Source organism: Mugil cephalus, chromosome 7, assembly GCF_022458985.1.
Source record: "Mugil cephalus isolate CIBA_MC_2020 chromosome 7, CIBA_Mcephalus_1.1, whole genome shotgun sequence".
Lineage (NCBI taxonomy): Eukaryota > Metazoa > Chordata > Actinopteri > Mugiliformes > Mugilidae > Mugil > Mugil cephalus.
Window position 1 is genome coordinate 15,264,841 of NC_061776.1, and position 22,972 is coordinate 15,287,812.

The 22,972-nt window shown below is 42.9% G+C and overlaps 2 protein-coding genes across 4 annotated transcripts; one reads left to right on the forward strand and one right to left on the reverse strand.

The window, feature by feature from the left end:
• Positions 1-8,706: 8,706 nt before the first annotated feature.
• On the reverse strand, positions 8,707-11,836 carry psma8 (proteasome 20S subunit alpha 8). Its single transcript, XM_047589009.1, has 7 exons — positions 11,631-11,836; positions 10,474-10,600; positions 10,233-10,357; positions 9,922-10,044; positions 9,698-9,817; positions 9,145-9,207; positions 8,707-9,057 (listed from the first exon to the last, which is right to left on the reverse strand). Exons 1-7 carry the CDS (start codon positions 11,730-11,732, stop codon positions 8,962-8,964), a joined length of 756 nt encoding a protein of 251 aa, XP_047444965.1. The 5' UTR covers positions 11,733-11,836; the 3' UTR covers positions 8,707-8,961.
• Positions 11,837-12,425: 589 nt separating this feature from the next.
• On the forward strand, positions 12,426-22,755 carry ss18 (SS18 subunit of BAF chromatin remodeling complex). Of its 3 annotated transcripts, XM_047589011.1 has the most exons (11): positions 12,426-12,607; positions 13,066-13,142; positions 13,235-13,319; positions 14,594-14,750; positions 16,256-16,486; positions 16,639-16,809; positions 17,132-17,209; positions 18,256-18,378; positions 19,845-19,975; positions 20,386-20,448; positions 21,168-22,755. In XM_047589011.1, exons 1-10 carry the CDS (start codon positions 12,539-12,541, stop codon positions 20,401-20,403), a joined length of 1,140 nt encoding a protein of 379 aa, XP_047444967.1. In that variant the 5' UTR covers positions 12,426-12,538; the 3' UTR covers positions 20,404-20,448; positions 21,168-22,755. The 3 variants fall into 3 exon arrangements, with proteins under 3 accessions (XP_047444967.1, XP_047444966.1, XP_047444968.1); XM_047589010.1 differs by lacking the exon at positions 20,386-20,448 and having other exon boundaries at positions 12,427-12,607; XM_047589012.1 differs by lacking the exons at positions 17,132-17,209; positions 20,386-20,448 and having other exon boundaries at positions 12,428-12,607.
• The last annotated feature ends 217 nt before the right edge of the window (positions 22,756-22,972 follow it).

Genomic DNA, 22,972 nt, shown 5'->3' on the forward strand with positions numbered 1-22,972 from the left:
GAGATTAAAAAAACTGGACTATTATCCACCTTGTTATTGTTAGAAATGCCGGTCTGCCACATGAACAACTTTTGTTTATTATATGCAGTAATAGGTCAACCGGAAAGGGGGCTGTATCAACCCACTGAAAAGACAGATATCGCCACTTAGTGTGGAGGAGGAGAAATGTTCCCATCAGTTATTTTCTCCGTTGCACGTAAACTGGGACAAAGACTGAAATCAGAAAGTCGAATTTCAAGCATAGCTCGATTAAGCTGTGCATGTAAATGCACTGACTGACCTCATCCTTTCATTACGCCTTTGTATTTTATGCTTTAAGTCGCTAATTTGCTAGCCGGCTAACTTGTTTTTCATCGGTGGCTTCTAGACCTTCCTAGCAGTGATGTTCTCAAAACTCACAGCTGATGTTATGACACTGAATCATTTTATGCACACAACTTCCCACGTCCTCACTGTGAGCTCACAGGTTCCATTTGTAGGCAGCGAAAATGTCTCCATGAAACCTGCTTCCCTACGGGCAAAAAAATAAAATTAACGTGACAGTTATTTTATTAGACTAGAAAAACAAAGAGAACAGCAACATCAATGACCACCACCTACACTGGAGAATCTGAGTGAATTACATGTCATTATGTGTGTGACTATGAAAAAAAAAAAAAAAAAAAAACATTATGGTACTGTTTCTGGTACATACTCACAAACAAACTTTCCCTTTCTAAAAATACAGAAAATATGCAGAAAATATTCAAGAAAAACAGGAAAAAGTAGAGACCCAGCCCAAAATGAGCAATGGTGCATACATGATAGACTGTAAACCAAAAACATGCAAGCATACATCCACACACACACATGCACAGTCAAAGTTTTAGTGCTTTAGTTTTGATTCAGCTCTTCATTAGCCACAGGGCCCGACTCCGGTTAGCTCCAGTATTAGGCTCAATTAGAACAAGATCCAATTAGAGGGCTCCTTTCCCCTGGGGCAAGGAGAGGCAGGAAATGGAGACTGAGAAATGTATAAGTCGACAACATGCGGACACAGCCAACATAAACAAACTTACTTTGTTGATCTCTGCTGTTGCTACGCAGGAGTCCTCTGGGAGTTAAAGCCCTGCTAGTCTAAGCTATGAGATAAAACAAAATAAAAAAAAAAAAAAAAAAGCCCCGCAGCAAAACATGAACTCTGTGAACACAAGGGCTCCGACACCATGAAGGGAACGTCTGGGCCCAGAAAATGAAAAGCCCACAGGCGTTTTCCATTTACAGCTAAAAATCCAGCACTAGCTTCTAGCCAGGGTTAGTATCAGACTCTCAAAATGAACACTTACACTACGGGGGGAACAAATGAGTAGCTTTCTATTGTCGCTCTATTAAATCTGTCGGTTAATAGACATATACCTTACTGCTGACAGAAATCAATACTGTACAATGAGATAAAGGGCAGGGAAGGAGTGAGGAATAAAAAGCGTAACTGGGGAAAGAAAGAAAGAAAGAAAGAAAGAAAGAAAGAAAGAAAGAAAGAAAGAAGGAAAAGGAAGATCCAACTGTGGGATTTTAAGCGTAGTATTTCTGTCCTCCTATCCGTATGGTTAGAGGTGGTGGTGGCGGCAATGTTGTGCGAGCTGTTTGGGCTTGCCCTTGCCTCGGGCCTCTAGTGTTCCTCCCCGAGGCGCCGTGCGAGGGAAATGGTGTGTGGTGCGAGGGTAAACCTTGACCTGCCTGCCAGGAGGCTGCACACGGAATGAAATGAGCACAAACAAAGCGGGGGAAGAGAAGAGGAGGAGGAGGAGGAGGACGAGGAGGAAGAGGAGGAGGGGTGTCAGGCAGTCGGCGATGGAGGAGGTATATGGCTTCACTTGTATCGCCGCTACACCCTTGTTTTTTTTTTTTTTTTTTTTTTTTTTTTCTCCTCGTGCCGTCTGATCCGACGCTGAGTGGCAGGATACACATTGTGCATCCAAGACGGGACGCACGCATCTGGCTGATTGGGAGTTCTCAGGTGTTGTGGGCGGCATCCTGGGTACACGGCGAAGATGGAATGTGAAATGCCGCATTCTCCCTTCATGCTCTGCCAACTTGTGTTTCAGGGAGAGACGGAAATCCCATTATGTCACATGCTTAACTTGGCCCCACAAACTCTGAAACTCATTTGTGAAATTGGGCTCGGGTCTTAATGAGTTGCAAAGTGGCTTCGGTCTCGTACGTCTGCGGAGAATATATTCGTTGAGACATCGCAGAACGCGCGGCTGCGCCTCAGCCTCTGATTTAAAGTTCACTTACAACCAACACAAAGTTACAGGTCTGCTCTGTCATACACTGGGCTCTGCATTTGAGGATTTGCTCATCTCCATCCAGTGAGGGTTAAATAAATGGAAAAAGGTATACTCACCCTAAAACAGCATGTTGATGGGAGTGCATACGCCACATCACCCTGCTTACCTGTGAAAAAGCCCAGTGAAATCCATTACATACTTTAGAGACGACTCATGAATGGAATAATTAGCACAGCATGCTTTCCGCCCGGCTGGAAGTCTCTCTCGATAATGAACAAAGGAAAGGAAATTAGCTTTTGTCTCATAAAGTCACAACTTCAAAGATCCCTGCCATTGCATTAATACAGCCATAGCCTGCAGCAGCATGGAGGAGAATAAAATAAGCACTCTCACTCAGACCCTATTCCTATCAAGGTCTTTCTCAGGACAAATACCAGGAGTTTGGCTCTGATAGACCACACATACAGGACTAGGAGGGAGGGGGGGAGGCTTAGCAGAGAGAAAGGGAGTGTGCAGATCTTCAGGTGTATAGCGCTGTTTGCCGTCCGGCCATGCATCTGGATGTACAGTTAATCGCGTCAGGTCAACGCGTCGCGGCCCAGGGCTTCCCCAGCTGTGGCCCGGGCGACCTGCGATGGCTGTCTCGCCTAACCGCTGTTCCAGTCAGCCGCCCCCGGGAGTGTGAGTGGTACACTGATCTGGTGCTGGGTCATCTGGCCTGGCGCTACTACATTACAGCGCATTAACGAAAGGCCCGAACAGCCCCGTGTTCGTGGGAGACCTGATGCGATTGATGGTGACGGATACATTTTGGGTCAGAAATTGACTCAATACGAGGGAGTTTTCGCCTCATCCGTGTAAAACCAACGTGAGCGCAGACTTTGTTTGGGTGAGACTCAAAAACAAGCACAGCTATAGGAAATCGACATTACTCAGATTTTTGTACGGCCCTCGTCATTACCAGCTTTGTTTTTTTGTTTTTTTCCCAGAAGAGTTGTTATCTCAGAACTAAAGGAAGCAGCACTGACGACCAGGGCGAGGCGAGCATTGTCCAAGGCACTCTCTGTTCGCCTATCTTCTCCTTTATCTGCCAGGATCAGTTGTTAGTGCTGGCAGTTTTCCTCTCCTGTCCTCTGGAGAGAGGTGGCTCTCAGCTGGAGAGAGGCGCCAGGGGCTATGCACTGTCTCCATTGTGTGGAGAGACACACCGAGGCATTGAGAGACTCGGTGCAGGTGCAGAGAGGAGGAGTGAGAGGGAACACACCTGAGGGTTTTTTTTTTTGTTTTTTTTTTCTCCCGCACAAAAGTCAGGCTTGTTTTTTTTTTTTTTTTTGAGGGACCTTTTTAGTGCAGGGACATTTGTTGTTGGATGTACTGGAGGGAGGGAAAGGGGCTCTCGGTTAGAAGGCTTCCTCTCTGATTGCCAGAGATATTTGGTTCGCAGATGCCGGCTGCCAGAACAAATCATCAACTTTGAGGCCACAATGCCGGACTGCGCTGTGACTGCTGCTTAAACAATATTGTGAGTTTAATTGCCGCCCTTAGTTTGAATGCGGCGCATGATGCGGTGCGAGCCCGGTCCCTGCGTGAGGTCACATCCTCTGCTTCAATCAGCAGGGCCGCGTCTTCCCATACAGTCAGGACAACAATAACAACCTGAAGCTGATAACCTCACCTCAGACTGGGAGGTTTCCTGTGAAAGTGATCCTTTTGCTAACTGTTTGTTTAAAAAAAACTGACAGGCTACAAGAGTCTCTGTGACAGCATCTATTCATCTCAGGGTGTCAGTTGGAGTGAAAAAAAAAAAAAAAACATGGAACGAGGGAAGGATAAAGAAATAGGGAGAGAGGAGGCGGATGAAGACACGCAGCGAGAGAAAGCCCACAGATGGGAGGTTGGGGTGCTTTAACAATAGGTGAGATTTACCTTTGAATCATCTTCAGATCACCCTGGTAGCAATTTTAGAAATCCATCTGGCGAGCGACTGAGCGAGTGCTGATGTTTTCATCGCGTTGGTTTTAATTATATGTCTCACTCAGCACAGTCTTCCTTCTACTCGGCTAATTTAGATTGAGATCCTTCCAGGCTTTCCCCTATCTTTCATTTCCCTCCCCTTCTTCTCTCCTCTCTGCATCCCATCAGCCCCTTTGTAGAAAAAAAAAAGAGGAAGGAAAAAAAACCTTCATGTCTGTGACTTTCTTGCCCTCCAGCGCATGAAGCCCTCTTTTATTTTGATCATCGCAGCACAATGGATTCATGCCATTCTGGCAACTTTATTCAGTATCAGCCCAAATTTACATACTGCTTAACAAGTTTGTGCGTGACTGTTGATGCCTCTGATCAAAGTGCTTTTGGAAATCTTTCTCATCTGATTTTTTCCCCGTCCTTCATTTCAAATGCATGCTGCAGACAGGCATCTTTAACTCAGGGGCAAAGAAAGGTAACCTTAGTGCTGCACAAGCCCAAATGTCATCCAACAAGGAGGGCTCATGTCCCGGGGATAAAGATAATGTAATCTAAGCAGTATACAGTGTGTGACTGTGTGTCTCTCAGTGTGTGTATCTACGCTAGCCTCTGTGTTTGTTGGAGGCTTGGGTTCGGGGGCATAGGGAGACAGGGGATGACAAAAGTCAAAGCAGTCATGTGTCATTTTCGGTGCTGAAGGGCTGGGACCTGCCTCCAGGCTTGTCCTCTCTGTCAGACGCACTCAGATATCTGCGCCGGACTCTCTCGCTGTCTCTTTCTTTCGCTCTCTCCATCCTTCCCTCTGTCTTTATCTAAAGCGCGCGCGCATATGCAGCTGTGTGTTCGTTTCACTGGCGCGCGCACAACACTTCTGCGCCCAAAGAGGCATACAGTAACAAGGTGGAACAACAATTTTGTAAATTAGAGGCCGTGTCAAACACGCGAGCTTCAAATGACGAACATCTGCTTCATATACACAATATGCAGTGAGTCAGTCCGTATTTCCACATTACCCTGTCTGGACCGCATCTGCCAAAGGAGCAAGACCGGAAGGGACGTGATTTGTTCAATTTGCTGGTGATACAACAACGCGCGCGAAGACAAAAGGGGGTGGGGGGGAATATTTTGACCGGCCAAAATCGGGCGGTTAATTTAAGATATATCAGAGGCCACGCTGCGAACCAATGGGCCATAAAATTTTTCGTGAGGATAGAGGAGGAAGCTGCGACCCACCGCAGGAACCCGGTGGCAGCCTCCATTTACAATAACGCAGGACATTTGTAAACGCGTGTGGCAACCAGGGGAAACGACAAGAATTGAAAACATTAAATAACCGAGAGAGAGAAAAATGGATTCAAAAATACAATGAAAAGAGGGTGTGGGTGGAAAGAGTGGAATCGTGGGAATGCAAGATTGCACCTCCCTCAGGCAATCGAATTATCCTATGGGCCGATGGTTCCTCCTTATGCGTCGGCTGACATTTTCCTGTAACCCCATCCCGAGTAATGCTATGTGATGTGTGTGACTGGCTTCTGCCACGGCCCTGAGAGGCCACGGAGCCCGAGGGCCATTTGCTTTTGGCCCGCAGCATCCTGGGAATTGTTTATTTTAGCTCTGTCTGCTCCTTTTTTTTTTTTTCTTTTCGACGTTCCCCTCTCATTTTGCTCTGCTCGCCTCCCCTGTTTTCTCTGCTTCCCCTTTCTCCCCCTGTCTCGCCCCGGTGGTGTCTACTTTCAATTAGAGAGGGACGCACTTGTATTCTTCGGCGACACACAAAACCACTGACAGGTGACTCTTGAGGGGTAACTTGAAACCGCGCCTTTAGTCCCTCCACACAAACTGTTTAATGTTACGCCACTTTTCAGGGGGACACAAAGGTAACGAGAAGGATGGCGGTATCCGTTACTCAGCTGTGCGCGTCGCTCCGCGTGATGGTGATAAGAGCAGAGGGTGTGTTCAAGAACAGTTGGAAATCGATGTGTGTTGGGCATGTATGCAAAGGAGAGAGGGAGGAGGGGGGGAGAAGAGGAAAGAGATTTAAGGACAGGGGAGATAAGATGTGTGATATGAGATAATAGAATGATATTCAAAATATAACCCTGGAGCTAGAAGTTAAAAGAGAACATTAAAAGAAAACATATTTGGATTACTTATGGATATGTAAGCCAGCGCATCAATGTGCCTAAACTTTACTTCATACTGATGCAAAGCCCTAAAGGGCATAAGTGGAGGCAGGCTAATCCACTATACACAAATAGTGTATGTGTGTAACTGTCGACATGTGACAAGCAGAAAAGGGACAGTGTTGAGAGCGTAGCCTTTTATGACCCAACACACTTTGACAGCTTGGCCATGGCTTGAGGACACAAGCAATGTGGCTTTTTCATCTGACAATTTTAAGCAAAAACAACCCTCCCTCGATGGATCGGCACGTTCAGAGAGCCTTTGTGGCTGCGCGCTCAAGTACAGAGACAAAAAGAAAACAACAAAAAATTTTTAAAAAAAAATCTTGTCAGCGGCCAGTTGATTCGGCTCGCTGTTAGCTAGGGGAGTCACACTGTCAATCTGTAGGACAAAAAAGTGAGAGGAGCGTGTAAGCGATATGATGGGAAATGCTTCTATGCAACACTGCGCTCTGCTGGCGGAGGAGGGGATAGCGCAGCGAGTCGCTGTAACAGAGGACTAACCTTAGTTCTCCGGGGATGCAAATGTCTGTGCGCTTCTACCCTTGAAGCAGTTGCCTTATTTGGACCTAAGGACATTTTGCACTGGCAAATTTTAAACATCCCAGGAGGGGCATACTTTGAAATACAGCCACGGGGCGGCACATTAGAATGACAAAAATATAGATCCTCTAAGGGAAGTCTCCCTGTGACTGGGAAATCATGCGAGAGAGAATGGCGCTGCTGCATATCACCGGAAAAGGGTCAGACTACTGATGTTAGCTGCAACCAAATACTTAAACAAAATCCAATGTTTTCTTTTTCCAGTTTTTATGTTACCTCCAACACACTGCCTAAACCGAATGCACATGACAGATAGAGATGTTTCTCTGCCTCTCTCTCTCCGTATACATATATCTGTTCACATTAATATAGTTTGTTATGTGTATGTGCAGCTGGCCTGTAAGGTTTGTGTGTGCATACAAACAATGCACTGCCGACAGCCCGCAGCAGTGTGCATTCTTGCTCGGAGAGTACATGTCCTCGGGCCTCGTTCCTCCATCAATGACCTCTGGTGAAGCCATTATTTTCTGCATTAATGATGAGCAGCAGCCAGCGATGAGAGAGATGGACTTTGTCCTGAGGCACCATAGCGCTGATTATGGGCAACAACAATGCCAGCAAAAAAAAAAAAAAAAAAAAAAAAGGAAGAAAAGAAAGTCTTCCCACAAGCAGTTCAGAAGACTACGAGTCTTAACAACACGGAATAAGCTGCTCTTGCTTTATTGACAAAACGGATCAGATAACCTCTGTAGCTAGAGGATTACCTGGAATAAACTTGAAAAACAAAAGTTTAGCTTGTTTTGTCACCCGGTGTGTTCAACGCAATATCAAATTCCAACTGGTAACACGTAAGCCAATTAGTCTGGATGGAAGTGGCTGAGAAAGACTTATGCAAAGCCCTTTATTATTGTGGTCCTAGGATTTAATCATGTATGGTGACTAATATCAGAGGCTTTATTGATCCCGACATGAGCCCAAACACCAACCTGTGAAGACTCACAAACAAGACAAAGTGCAATTGCTATAGTCAAGGCATCCAGGGCACCCGCTCAGGAAATCCTGGCTTGGGGAGATGACTCTAAATGAAGGACTTTACCATTCACCATTATGTCTTTGGTGAGAGTCAGAGGGAACCCCCGGGGCTCTTCAGCACAGCACGGCACAACTTTTCAAAGGGCTCCAGATTAAAGTCACTGAAAGTTCCCACTGGGGTCTGAGGCCAGGATCCCATTAAGCAGCCCTACCACACCGCCGGCCATAATTGTGTCGTTGAGAATTCAGAGCAGCGGTTGCTTGATAAGCGAATTTAGGGTGAAATAAAAAAGCAGAGGCAAAAAAAAAAAAGAAAGAGGGGTCTCGTTGGACCGCCATTAGACGCTTCATTCGCTCGTCACTAATTTGTTTTAAATGACTGAGGGAAAGGTGAGAACTTTATAAAGCAATCCCAGCTTCCTTTTTACGTCCCAATTTCCAGATCTGTGTGACAGAACGCTGATAAATGAAAAACACTGCGCTTCGCGGACACACACTTGACTGCCGCCAGCCATGTTTTAAACTGTGCTATCTTAATCGTAGCACTTGCTTTGCAGTAGAATAATCAATAAGGGAGGGGGGTTTCCTTTGTCGACTTCGAGTCCCTCTAAACTTATCTTGAAGAAAGCCGTCAAAGGGTTTATAGCAGCGTTATAGTCTCCTACATAAATTCTATCTAGCCATTTGGTGTAAGAAAAATAGGTTGAAACTAGTTTTATAGAAAACATACGAACGAAACCACTTTTATTGAGTATCTACTTTCATTATGGTTCTGAATGTCACATACAGTTTAACTGAACATTTGAAAAGGACTGCCATCAGAGCTGTGTGGTGGGTGATGGAAAAAAAAGCCAATGTCAAGTTCTGATTCAGCTCCTTACAGTGGAATAAATGAGCAAGCAAAACCTCTGAACCCAAATATGTTATGGTTAGGCAAGTGCAATGAAGACAAAATGTAGTTAACTGCTTCAAGTGGATTTTTTCTGCTTCTTCTTCTCTGCCTCTTCCTCTTTTTCCTTCTCGATCTCAGCCACCAGGGTCTCGATTTCCTTGGATTCCAATATCTGAAAATAAATATATAAATAAATAAAGACACAACTATAAGGCTCATACATAAATTATTGGAAGACGAGACAAAAGCAACATTTTACCTTCAGCGGCTGATTCCGTCTGATAACGGCGAGTTCAATATTTTTTCCTCCTGACTGGACGACCTGTGACAAGTAAAAAAGAAAATAAAGCCATTAAATTCTTTGACCAAATCAGGAAAAAATTCATTTAATGTGATTATATGATTCAAACCCTTTACACAGAATGCAGGTTGAAGGGGGATTAATTTCCATGCCATTACATACATACATTGCTGGATATAAGAATCCATCCATAGCAAAGATGGGGTGTTTTTTTAAACTTAAAATAAAAATCCAGTCCACATGAAGACGATGAAGTCAGATTTATCCTTTATTCTTTACCTATACTGTTTTTATTGAATACCTATATATTACAGTTACTTATGGGAAATAACCTGGATGCATAATTTCATTCCATCTCATGCTTCTGTAGGGTCACGAATGCCGAATAATGAATATAAATACAAGCAAATTTCCCACAAAAGAATTCATTACCATTCAATTTTAATATATGTAGCTCATGAAAAAGTGTCCAAAGTCAAATGTGTCATTGTAAAGACTAATGTGACCTCACCTCAAGCAAAGCTTTGATGGCCAACTTGATTGCCTCGTTGTCCCCAGCAATGGCTTCATCCGTGTAATTCTTCTCCAAGAACTCTCTTACAGTTTTTGCGCTGCGTCCGATTGCGTTTGCCTGATATTTTTAAAAATCATTTATTACTCATTTATATAGTGAACAATATATGTGTAATATTGTGTAACAAATATACATAATGTACAAGGAGAGAGGTCACTGACCTTCCAGGCGTGGTAGGTTCCTGATGGGTCCGTCTGATACAGCCTGGGAGTTCCGTCGTAGTCGAAGCCAACAATTAACGCAGAAATGCCAAATGGTCTGCGCCCATTGCTTTGAGTGTAGCGCTACAAATATGACCAACACACACCTTTGAATGGGCATTCTTACATCTCTTTTGAAAATTAAATGGCCTGCAATCGGACGATAGGCCACAAAAGCAGGAAGTGGCAGTGCCTACAGAATGTCACAACTTATGTATGTCTTTTAGTGAACTATTAGTCAACAATAAACACCTGGTAATGAGGTCACATACCTGTTTCAGTGTAGCTATGTAGCGTGTGATGTATTCCACCGTGACTGGGTCCTCAACTGTTAGCCTATGACTCTGGCACTCAACCCGAGCTCTGTTTATCACAATACGTGCATCTGCTGTGAGACCTTAAAGACAGCGAAAGACATTAAATGGTTACACAACAGAAACACAACATAGATATCGACTAGATTGGCCTTTCCATTCTAAACATATATGTAAAACATTCTGTAATCTGAGGTACCTGCAAATGCCATGCAGACATGCTCATCCAGCGCGCAGATCTTGCGGACAGTCCTTTCCTCCTGCAGCTTTGCTACAGATTTCTTCTCCACACCGAGGACAACGATGTCTTTACCTCTGATTCCCACCTGCACAGGTAAAAACATTCAAGTTAGTTTCAGAATACTGGTAACACAGAACATGTCACTTACAGTTGCATTTGGCATAATTTAACTGAACAACAGCTATCCATATTTCAACTGACTGAACAGACTAAGGGCAGGTTGAATAAGGATGACTCTTACAACCAAATAACAGCAAAGGTACTTTGTCGTGCCCGTTAACCAAGAAGCAACTGAGTCAAAACTTCCCCAATACCTCAAAATCTGTGGGAACCTAAACAGCCTCAACAGTGCCCTCTAGAAACGTACACTGTTGAGTTTATGGATGAGACAGCAAGTTTACAAAAGTGGCAATTCAATCTGATTAATGCTGTACAGTAAACACCCAAATAACACATTTGTTAGGCATTCATATTCATTCATTAAATAACGAAGGTTTTAATGGATCTCAACTCTTCATGCGCTTCATACTCCAGCTACTAAATTACTCCGCTACAATAAAAGTTACCTGTGCTCAAGTCATTTGCAATTACTGTGGGTATGCAAAGTACACGACTAATTCAAAGTTAGTCAACGGTGGTAGTGTTTAGTGCACTTGTGGTGCTGCCTAGTAAACGTGGATTATTGCTTTAGCCCTCATTCTTACAATGACTTGATTCTTGGACATTTGCGAAGCAATGATCAGCGTTTGTCTACGGATTAAAATAGTGGCGAAAAATACAACGTTGATTCTCTAAAGTTACTTGATTTGATTCGCATCGAAACAGAAAGTATCGTGAGAGTGACACAGCGACAAAATGCCTGCTAACGCTACCGTGCTTTTGTCTACATCCAGCTGGCAAATTTTGCACGACAAGCTGGAAGTATACATTAACAGTGGAACTAGCTCGCAAGATCACAATACAAATTTGAGTGTAAATATTGGGTTAAATAAGAAGGATTAGCCAAACACAGACGTAATAATGGGGACTGCTAGCCGCTAGTCCGCTAACTGATGCTGGCAACCTAGCCACAACCATGTTGCTAACGTTAGCATTAGTTTCATTTAAAGACTTACCGCTGTGGAACCTTTCTTTACAGCTTCTTGTGCATACTCTACTTGAAAGAGATGGCCATCAGGGGAAAAGACGGTGATAGCTCTATCATATCTTGCCGCCATTGCACTGCAAGACACGTACAATCTAGAGAAAAATAGAAAGCCGCTGACAGATGATTCAGCTAGTTAGCAACGAGCAGCTAAATTCCGTGTGTTGAAAACAGCGCCTGCGCACAACCTCTGAACTGGGTCATACCAAATGTGGCTTCACCGAGATGAAAGTTATGATTAAAACGCAATAGATCGGTGGAAATTTATCTTTTAAATTTTGTATTTTTAATTTGAATATTACTATATGAAAAAACATATGTCAATGTTAAGCTTTATTAACCCGAACATTAAGCTTTTGTAAAATGAGGACACAATAACAGCGAACTTTAATCCCAAACATCTTGGAAAAATAAATATTAGTATAGCAGCTGTATTGTCTACAGTTTATTAAATGTTAATTTTCTAGATATGCGTTTAAGCTTCGACTGTATTTCCTTTTTTTGTTGTTGTTGAGGCGTCCATATCCTATGGCCTTTTGGTCTAGCTTTGGACTGTTCCACTAAATGAAAAAATAGGTGAAACTGCAATTCAATTCACCAAAAGTGGGTGATTTTAACGGCATATATATAAATATACGTGAATGTAAAGATTTATATTAAATTATTTGATCATATTCGGTTGATCACTTCTAGAGAATAAGGGATTATCCTCAACTATGTCTTTTTATTTGCCACTTCTCCCCCCACAAAACGGACCACAGCATTATGAAATTGCATCGTATTCTGAACTGTTTGATCCGAGTTCTCCCGATTCGTTCAATGTGTTAGCTACTTTGGGTTTTTATGCTGTAGTTAATTTTTGTTTTACACTGTATCACCATGTCGGTGGCGTTTGCACCTCATAGGCAGCGAGGGAAGGGCGATATAACACCCGCTGGAATACAAAAGGTAATTCATCATTTTTAGCGCGTCGCAGAATGGAGGCTACGGTACCTAACGATGCTAACCGTGGAGAAAATCAATGTAGCGGTGCCCAAGCAAGTCCGACAGGCAGTAGATCGGGAACAGTGTTACAGGGTCAGAGCGCGGTGAATATGAACCTCACTGGAATCAGGACGCCATGTGTACACGGCGAGTTTTAGGTCGAGATACCGGACCAACGTGTAATTGTATTTTAGATGAATGGAGGCCTGTGGTTTTGTTAGCTTAGGACGGCTAGCTAGCGAGACGCGTCTTTTGTTAGCCAGAATCCCGCATTTGACAAAACGCCCCCCTTGTTTTCAGTAAAGAATAACTACCAGCAAGCAAAGCCCCATTAACACCAAGTGATCAAGTGTTTTTTAATTTTTGAATTGTGTGTAAAATGGTTCACGTGTGGTATAAATATCTGTATTTGCCTCTTGTAGTTGCTTGATGAAAACAACCAGCTGATCCAGTGTATAATGGACTTCCAGAGTAAAGGCAAAACGGCAGAGTGTTCACAGTAAGTTATTGTTGATGTCTTCTCATAACTGGACGGTGCAATAATTTTAAGTTCATGTCAGGCCTGTATTTAAGACACTCTCATCTACACAGGTATCAACAGATGCTGCACAGAAATTTAGTGTACCTGGCCACGATAGCAGACTCAAACCAGAACATGCAGTCCCTCCTCCCTGCTGTGAGTATGAGTTTTTACGATTGTTTACAATGTGAATGTGTACATGTATTTGTATGTATGTGTATCTACTGCAATGTCTCATGTGGCCATGTGATTTTGATTCATCATGTGTTCAGCTCTTGTGTTATTCTATGTCCAATTTAAGCCCCTGAGGATTGGAAATGGTTTAGGTATATCACAAGGAACTATTTAAACAAACTTTTTTTTTTTTTTTTTTTTTGGTTAAGAATTCCGAACATAAACATCAGGACAATATGGGATCTGTGTGATTTGATATATAGCACAAGTGTCCAACATACAACCGACTAGAGGGTCTAATCTGGCCTGCAGCATGAATTTGCAAAGTGTGAAAACTACATAGATTACACATTTTAAATAAAAATAACTGTTATTCCTAATTTGCCCACTGTTTCACTCAGAGAAGTGGACAGGATACAACACTGAGACCCAGGACCAAACAGCAGACAGCAATGTGCCCACATTACATTTATGTTTCTGAAGAAATTTTTAAAGGATAGTTTATCAGATGTAAACATTCTCCTACTTTACTTGTTCTTCTTCGCCCTAAAACAAGTTGAAAAAGTCTGGAGTTTCCGTTACTTATAGGTTACTATTCTGTTAGTTACTGGTCCGGCCCACTTGAGATCAAATTGGGTTGCATGTGGCCCCTGAACTAAAATGGGTGCAACACCCCTGATCTGTGCTCATATGGCACATCTTTTTGCTTTTGTTAAATCGTTTGGCTAAATGTGTTAAAATGTTTTGGTCCCCGACTGAGCTCGTTGAAGTCTAGACAAAAATATATCAACAAGGTTATGGAAAGCGTATCTTGACGTTTGTATTTCTTAAACCGTTGAAGTTGTGCAACTACATAACTATTTATTTATTTATTTTTACACATTTCACATTCATATTAGATAAAAACATAGTGTAGATCGAATTTAATTCTTTGTAAATTAAGTGTTACACAGCATTGCTAGTTTTCAATGTAGTGCTTAAATTCCTTTTTTAACGCTGATGTTCTTGGCAGTTTCTTTAATGAGGACCGTTTATTCAATGGCTTCATTATGGGACTGTCTGTTTTATCGCATGGCTCTTTCTCACTAGACTGCACTGTATCCTTGATGGATTTGGTCACAACAAAGTTATGCTTAATAATAATAATAATAAATCTTTTCCTTGATTTATTTCTGTTAATTGGCTCAGGCACAGATGTGTTTCTAGACAACTGATGTGTTGTTGTTTTTTTTAATGTCTGTGTTGTGCGCCTACAGCCACCCACTCAAAACATGCCCATGGGCCCTGGTGGAATGAACCAGAGTGGGCCCCCACCTCAGCCACCTCATGGTCACAACATGCCCTCGGAGGGTATGGTCAGCGGTGGCCCTCCAGCTCCACATATGCAGAACCAGATGAATGGACAGATGCCTGGTAAGTAATCCCCCCTCCACACGCACACACACCTCAACTTGTCTTTCTCTCTTTTCTCCTTCTCTCTCAGTTCATGTCTCACTCTGGTTGCCTAGCAACACCACAGAACTGTGAGGGAGGTCGCTGTGCTGAAGGATGATGTCACCTATTTGCCAGCTGTGGTGGTCTTGGACAGGCTCCGCATTAGATTGTGGTTATCATCTGCAACTGATAATATGGCAGATTATTTGTGCATCGTGCTTTTTTTTTTTTTTTTTTTTTGGTTTAATCTACTCAATCGTGCTTTATGGTGCGTTATTAAATAAGCAACTAATGTGTGTACCGTTCCAAATTCAGCCAGGAAGCCACTGTTATACATACAGCACTTAAAGTGTCGCAGCCACAGTTGTCAGTTCATTAGCTACATTGGGGGGTGCTCCCCACTAGTGAAAACACATGTAATGTTACAGACATTGCCTTCATAAAGGTTGTGGTGTTGAGTATTGTTTAAAACAACTGAGAGAGCTGTTCATTCAACACTGTAGTCGCATTGAACCGTACTGTGTCATATGGACGTGTGTTTCTAATTTGACAGTCCTCCAGTTTAATCACTGGGCTTAATAACAGAAACATTTCTGTCTACTTACACTCTAAAATGTTCATTCTGGTGCTGTTTAAACATGAAGGCAACATTACAACATTCACGGAGGGGATTTTAGTGCACGACCGTTACATTTGAATGTGTTTTCACTCGTGTCCCCGATGATCCGTCAACTGAGTGTATACATACTGACCTGCAGTATTATGCCTCTCCTTTGAAGCAGGTTCGTATTTGTTTTTCTCCTTCGGTTTTTAAAGCTCTTTGCCAGAACTAGAGTGTGGCTGCCATATGTAAGATCGAGGCCAGTTTAGAGGACTTCTGTAGTTCCAGCCCCGCAAATGAGTTGCCAGGCTTTGAAGTGAATCCTCAATTTATAAAAATGAAATAAACACAAGCTAATTTGTTAGACAGATGCTTTGTTTACATCCGGCCTAAACACGCGATTTATCCGCATACTTTAATCTTATTAATTGTTTTTTGCCGTAACATCTGGTATGAAAATGCATCGTGGGCACAACTTGACAAATGGGAGCGAAGTTGGCTACCTTTTCTTCAGATTTTCTTCAGAATGAGGTTTTGTTTTAAAGATGGATCCCGTCACAGTAGAAAAACCTCCAGATGTAGTTTCACCGAACTGATCGCATTCAAATACCAACTTGTTTAACCTCTGTTTGTATCGTAGCATAAGAATGTATATTCCTTTCTTAAGAAAAGTTGGAAATGGATTCAATGTTAGTCCTGGTTAAATGTATTGAGTTACAGTAACCCACAGTCTGTTTACACCCTGAGCCTCAAATGTAAACGAGGCTTAGGGTGTATATATCCATGCTCGATCGGGCGAGGTGGATATTCAAATTTACTAATATGTACCTACTGTGTTTTCTCAAACAATCACACATAAACACTCTCTGCTGCTGTTTTCCAGGGCCTAATCATATGCCCATGCAAGGACCAGGTCCAGGCCCCAACCAGCCTCCGAACATGCCCAGTGGCTCTATGAATATGCCCCCCAGCAGCCACGGCTCCATGGGCGGTTACAATCACACCGTCCCTTCCTCCCAGGGCATGCCAGCTCAGAGCCAAATGAATATGACCCAGGGCCAACCCATGGGAAATTATGGGCCTCGTCCAAACATGAACATGCAGCCCACCCAAGGTAAAACAAGGCTTTTCTATTTATTCATGTTTTTTTTTAATTCCCACTTTGGTTGTTGTGATTCGTACTGTTGTACGCGAAAAGCCACATGCTGCTTAGTGCAGCTTATCTTGTCTAGACTAGTTTGAGAGTTCATTGTTGGTGTACCACAGGCCCAATGATGCACCAGCAGCCTCCCTCGCAGCAGTATAACATGCCTCCTGGTGGTGGTGCACAGCACTACCAAGGACAACAGACCCCGATGGGAATGATGGGCCAGGTTAACCAAGGGAACCACGTCATGGGACAGAGGCCGATGCCGCCCTACAGACCCCCGCAGCAAGGTACACCCCTCAGAGTGTGTCTCTTAACGTGTGCAAGTTGTGCGTGTTGGTCTTTCTTCTCCGTAACCCACCCCTCCCACATTTCTCACTCTTGTTCCTCTCAGTTTCCTCTATTTCCACCTCTGTAGCTCACATACATCTGGATGACTAAAGATGTAACCTAAAGCCTCCAGCCTCTATAAAATTAGTCAAGGTAGCAAAAGAGAGCTTTCTATCAAGAACTAGCGGCAAGGAATCCATCCTCTCTACTCTTCCCCTCACACAACCAATCCAACAACACCTTGAATCTACTTGTGTGTATGTTGTGTGTATGTGTATGTAGGACCCCCTCAGCAGTACCCAGGGCAGGAAGACTACTATGGGGACCAGTACAGTCACGCAGGACAGGGAGCCTCAGAAGGTAGGAGAACCCTCCAGTCGCTTGGAGACAAACCATCAACCAATGAACCCAGGAGTTGTGTTAAAACACAAATGATGTAAAGAGACTGTGACGAGGCCCCAAAATGTCAGTTTCTTCATTATTCTCTGGGGAAATCAAACACAAAATTGGGCTCTGACAAAGACGAGGGACGGAGGAGAATTTTGAGGAAACGTTCGCATGCCAGAGGTGCCCCCTGCTCCCCTCCTGAAGAAGTCAGGACCGACACGACCCACCCACTCAACCCCTCCTAGTCCTACTTGTAAATATACAGATCCAGATCCTCTGCACCTACAGTAAATAATCTATCGGCAGCACTAGTTAACTTACAACCCAAAAAAAAAAAAAACGTTTTTGAGAAAGGCGGCACCGTTGCGTTCTCCTCTCAGTACAACAGCTGATACACTCGATTTTCTTATTGTTGCTGTAGATGGTATTAATAATCCCAGGTTTACCAGTGCACGAACCCTTCTCTTTCTTTGTCCAATTAACATTTACTTTTGTTTTTTTGTTTTTTGTTCGTTTGTTTGATGTTTTTCCCTCTACTGACTACACTACTTTCTTTGACCTTTCAAACGCACAAAAAAAAAACCTGCTGCCACCAAGACACTACGTTGTGTATCTCTGAACTCCTTGTTTATGATATGTTTCTTGTTATCCCGCTGACTTTATCTTCACAACTCTAAATGCCAGATATTACCAGAATAAAGTGAAGGATTTCATCTAGGTGTATGAAGTTGAGAACATTTATTTTTTTTTATTTTTTATCATGGAAGTGATATTAATGCCTTTTAATCTGTGTGCTTGTGACACTTGACATTATTTATGTAGATCGTGATGTTACACTAACATTTGAACACTCTAATCTAGTGTAGACTCTACTCAGCCACTATCGCTGCTTTACTGCTGTAAAGTAGTATCAGATACTATTATACTTTGAGATATCTTAATAAAAAAGTTATCGTTATGTAAGTGTCTGCTATAGTTGTCAACATGTTGCTCATATGCCCTGCTGTTATCCCCTGAAGGTAATGCCCAGTATGGCCAACAGCAGGAAGCCTACCAGCAAGGCCCTCCCCAGCAGCAGGGCTACCCTCCTCAACAGCAGTACCCAGGTCAACAAGGCTACCCACCACAGCAGCAGGGTTACGGTCAGTTATCATTCATCCTGTAGGAGGCACCATCAACTCACTTCGCCTTTTTTTAAATTTTTTTTTTTAATATCTGCTGAATATTAAGTCCTCCCGAGCAAGTTGGTGGCTACTCTTAACTCCGTCAAGTCGCACGTCGAGACATCATCCAGAGTGAGGAATTAGAGGACCACCTTAACGAACGGTTAGGGGATTGGAGCTAGGTGGAAGAGACGCTTAATCAGCGGTGGGCGTCTGGCATCACATTAACATTTCTCCCGGCGCTTCAGTTCGACACGACGCTGATCTGAGGGACTGGGAGTGCAGCTCTGGCTGATGTGTGCAGAAATTGGGCAGGAAGTGTATGCGTGTGTGTGTGTGTGTGTGTGTGCGTGTGTGCGCGTGTGTGTGTGTGTGCGTAGTCTTTTCGACTCTCACATTAACGCATAGTGGATAAATACTGGAGCAGTGCGTTAATAAACACGTCTAATGCGTTGCCACTTGATATTTGTCGAAACATCACGAGTTGTTTGCAGCTCGTGAGGGGAAAAAAAAAAACAGAAATGATAACAAACTGAAAATTACTGAGACTCTGATATTTCTTAATTACCCAGCTATTAATCTATTGGTACCCGAAACAGATGCTGTGAGATTTAACCACATAGGCAGAGTTAATAACGTGTAGAATGTCTAAAAATGTTTGCGGTTTAAGTATAGTTCTTAAAGCTCTCAAGGCTTTTTCCTCATCCCATTTTTCATTGGAACTTTCCATCTTTCACCCTCTGTCGGAGCCAAAGCTCATGTTAGTAATGAGCTATCGCAGAGGCAGAGGCTGTGAGGTGAGATCCATCTGGCACGTACACATGCCTGCTCTCTCAGGCCCCCACAAGGTTATGCTCAACAGCATAAGGCATTATGAGCGCCTAACGATGCTGCGTGGGCCTCATTTGACTTCAACCCCAGTCAGGCTTTGCTCGGTCCTTCACAGCATCTGCAAAGATAGCAGCAGTGTACGGGGGCTGATGAAGTGATGTTTGTGCTCTTGTTTTTCTTTTTTTTTTCCTCTTTTTTTTAATGACACCTGCTCCTCTAATGAAGGCCAGCAGAATCTCCTTGATGTCTCCTTGCATTAGGGAACCGCCGCCCTGCCACATCCTCGCTCACTCATTCATTACGAGTCAGGGCGTTGTGGAGGCAGCCTAAACAAATGGGTCTGACACATCCGTTATCATCCTTTTGTCATCCATCAGCTTTTCGTTGCAGCCCACTAGCGATGGTAAGCTAGCAGGGATTCCCCAAAGTTCTCAGAAAAACAAGTCTGAAACGCGGATAATGAGCAAAACTTGGGCTCCTTCTCGCCGGGTTTTTTTTGTTTGAGTGGAAACCTGAATTCGGTGTCCGGCGTAATTTTCAAAAAAGCTTTTCAACGATCAAACGTGTCAGAAACAGATCGTTTTGAACAAAGTTGTCTCTCGTCTTTGTCGCAGGCCCCTCTCAAAGCGCCCCGGGACAGTATCCTAACTATCCCCAGGGGCAGGGACAGCAGTACGGGGCCTATCGCCCTCCTCAGCCGGGACCCCCGCAGGGCCAGCAGCAGCGCCCTTACGGTTATGACCAGGTGAGTATAACCACAACAGTTAACAGTGGCGCAGTCTTGTCTATACATGGGACCTAGCTTCTTAACCCTTATTGTCGTTATAACTAGACTAGGTTGTGTATTTTGTGACGTGAAGTTAGAAGGTAAACATTTAAAGGTAGTATGTTATGCATGTTGTCATCATATTGGGTGGTTAAATGTGTGTTACTATTGTCTTTCACTTGTTAACCTGATTCTTGGTTATATATATATTCTGGCTAATGTGGAATGCCATTCCAGTGAAATATGAGGGCTTTAAAGAGGATTCTTCCTTAAACGTGATGCAGACTGCTCTAGTGTTTAAAGGGAGATCTATTTGTTGCCCTGTATTTCCTGTGGTCTTATGTGGGGACCACAGCTACACTTTGATATTTTTATCTTTGAATATTCAGGGGCACATGAGGAAATAAAGACCCAGGGATTTGAACCCCTGACTAGCTCTGTAAGACGCAAAGGTAATGGTTGCTGTGAAGACCTCAACGTCCAATCTAGACGCTTGACCACCTAGCCTTAATTTGCATTTATGTTTTTATTTTGTTTTTCTGTCTCCCTTGTCTTTTTTATTTTCCATCTTGTTTTTTCCTTTTCTTCTTTTTTTTTTATTTAATTTTTATTTTTTTTATTTTTACTCTTATTTTGTTATTAACCAGGGGTCGAATTGTAAGTAACGAGGTCCAGAAACACAGCATGCTTAGTTTGCAGCGAGACAGCCTAAAGCTCCATGTGCTTTGACTGTGGCGTTAATCTCTACAATTTACAACACAGGTTGTGATGAGCTTTAAGAAATAAATGTGTTGGAATTCAAATTGCTTCCAAATTGCATTTTTCATTGATGCTGAGCACATACTTCGACCCCTGTTTAGGAATGCATTAAACACTACTGTTACACTGAATTTGTCTCACTTAAATCTAGTGTCCACTGTTTAGTAGTCGTCCTCAGCCATGCTGCTGCTGAAACCTGAGGTATCAAGTTTAGAATGTAGAGCTCACAAGTTGTGAGGCCATGCTGCCACCTGCTGGTCAACACCAGCCAGTGCAGGCATAAAATCATGGTTTGCAGTATGATATGGTTGAAACCACAAATGTTTGTTTGCACCTTATTGAGATTTAAGCTTTTACTTTGTGTTGCTGTGATGGTCGCTAACACGAGCCTGTCGCTTTCTTTTCTCCACAGGGCCAGTATGGAAATTACCAGCAATGAGAGATGATCTCAGCAATCTCCACAGCTCTGCTCTGATCTGTCTGAGCTTTGACCTCTGGTCATCTGCTAAGCAGACTTTAGCGATGGTTTCAGCTCGGCCACAAAACACACACACAAAAAAAAAACATCCAAGACACATTTTCCCCTCTTGTTCTGGGCTTTGTCAATGCCTATAAAGTGTATCCAAGTTCATCATGTACATTGGCATGACGATGTCAAAGTCCATGACTCGCCCTCTCGTCCAGTACGTCTCAAAGTGGCAATGCCTTAAAAGTGGAACTGCCTTATCCTTTAGCATTGCGGATTGTGAAACGGGCTAACAAAAAATTTTGGATGACCGATGATTTAAATGTAAAGTTTCCATCTACTATGGTGCATTGTTTCTCTATCCTTCAGTTCCCTGATCATAAGAAGCAATAATGCCAGCAGTAGGGGATTGTTTGCGGACTCAAAGTTGAAATAATGCACCAGGTGAACTTCCAGCTAGGCCATGGTACATGTCTTGATGTATGTGATGATGTAAAAATATATTTTATGCTTTTTAGATCAAGCTAACTTTGTATAAGACATTGGAAACTAGTACTAAAGCTGTGTTGTTTATTTCATGATGTGTATGTGTCAATGTTTTTTTTTTGGTTTTTCTTTTTTTTTTAATGCTCTTTAATGACTCTCTCATCCAGCACATTTTCTTTGTTGTTGAATTGTGTAACTATTAAATCAGATCTGTTACATCGGTGACATGAACACTGTGTGAATACTTCATGGAAAAAACAAAACAAAAGAGTTTGACACACACGAACAAATATGAGGCATATCTGAAACTAGAACACGTTCAATGTCTGAAAACACATTGTGAGTTCTGTGTTGTGTTTTTAAGGCGATGGGTGTGTGTGTGTGGGGGGGCTAATTTGCATCATAAAAATATTTTTTTTCATTACAATAACTTGCAGAATAATGGCAATTGGCCATGAGATAATATGTAGCAGATGCTGCTGCACGTTATAAGGGAACGCTCTCTGGAGCCTAGTCTAAATATATATATATACATCCTCTTGTCCATTGACTGCAAATTGGTGAATGTTAAAGATTAAACTCGGCATAAACATCTCCGACAACTTCTTTGTTCTCTCAGTCGACGATGTTCGTTGGTTAGTTGGCGAAGCTGGAGCCCCTTCTTCCCCCTTTGAATAAACGTCTAAGTTGATGTCATTCAAAATAGTGTTTTGTGTGTGTGCGTGTGTGTGTGTGAATACTAAAGATGGTTACTGTCTAATAATGTAACATAAGATGTGAAAATAATGTCCTGAAATGGGTTCCTTAAACTTCACGGTAAAGACTGGTTGTGCAGTTTTATATCACTGGCTTGATATCTGTATTATGGTGCATATTTTATTGAGCCCACGTGTACAGCGGCATAAAGGAGGAGGCCCTCGTCGCCCTCCGGTAATTGTTTATATGGCTGTTTTAATATTTTTCATTCTGCACCCCATTCAAGTGGTGTTCACATTTGTGTCATGCCAATGTATAACTGTACATTATAATAAATTGGAAAAATCTTTCATTTTCGTGTGCGTGCTTTTTAGCGTTTAACCTTCTGCCGAGAGCATTTTAATGACTGGGGGGGAAAAAAAGCATAAAAACAAGATGTGCGCTATTGGTGCTGTCATAATGTGACAGTGTGATTTAATTGTTTTGTCTTCATCTGCTATCTGGTAGTTAGTTTCCAACTGATAATGACCCTGCCCTGCTCACCAGCATGTCTGCTTTGTCCAGATGCA

Coding starts and splice junctions, on each gene's coding strand:
- psma8 (XM_047589009.1), bottom strand. CDS start 11,732: ATGGCGGCAAGATATGATAGAGCTATCACCGTCTTTTCCCCTGATGGC. Junction 9,208..9,697: donor CCATCAAAGCTTTGCTTGAG/GTGAGGTCACAT, acceptor TACTTGTCACAG/GTCGTCCAGTCAGGAGGAAA. Junction 9,058..9,144: donor GACGGAATCAGCCGCTGAAG/GTAAAATGTTGC, acceptor ATTTATTTTCAG/ATATTGGAATCCAAGGAAAT.
- ss18 (XM_047589010.1), top strand. CDS start 12,539: ATGTCGGTGGCGTTTGCACCTCATAGGCAGCGAGGGAAGGGCGATATA. Junction 13,320..14,593: donor TGCAGTCCCTCCTCCCTGCT/GTGAGTATGAGT, acceptor GTGCGCCTACAG/CCACCCACTCAAAACATGCC. Junction 17,210..18,255: donor AGGACAGGGAGCCTCAGAAG/GTAGGAGAACCC, acceptor TATCCCCTGAAG/GTAATGCCCAGTATGGCCAA.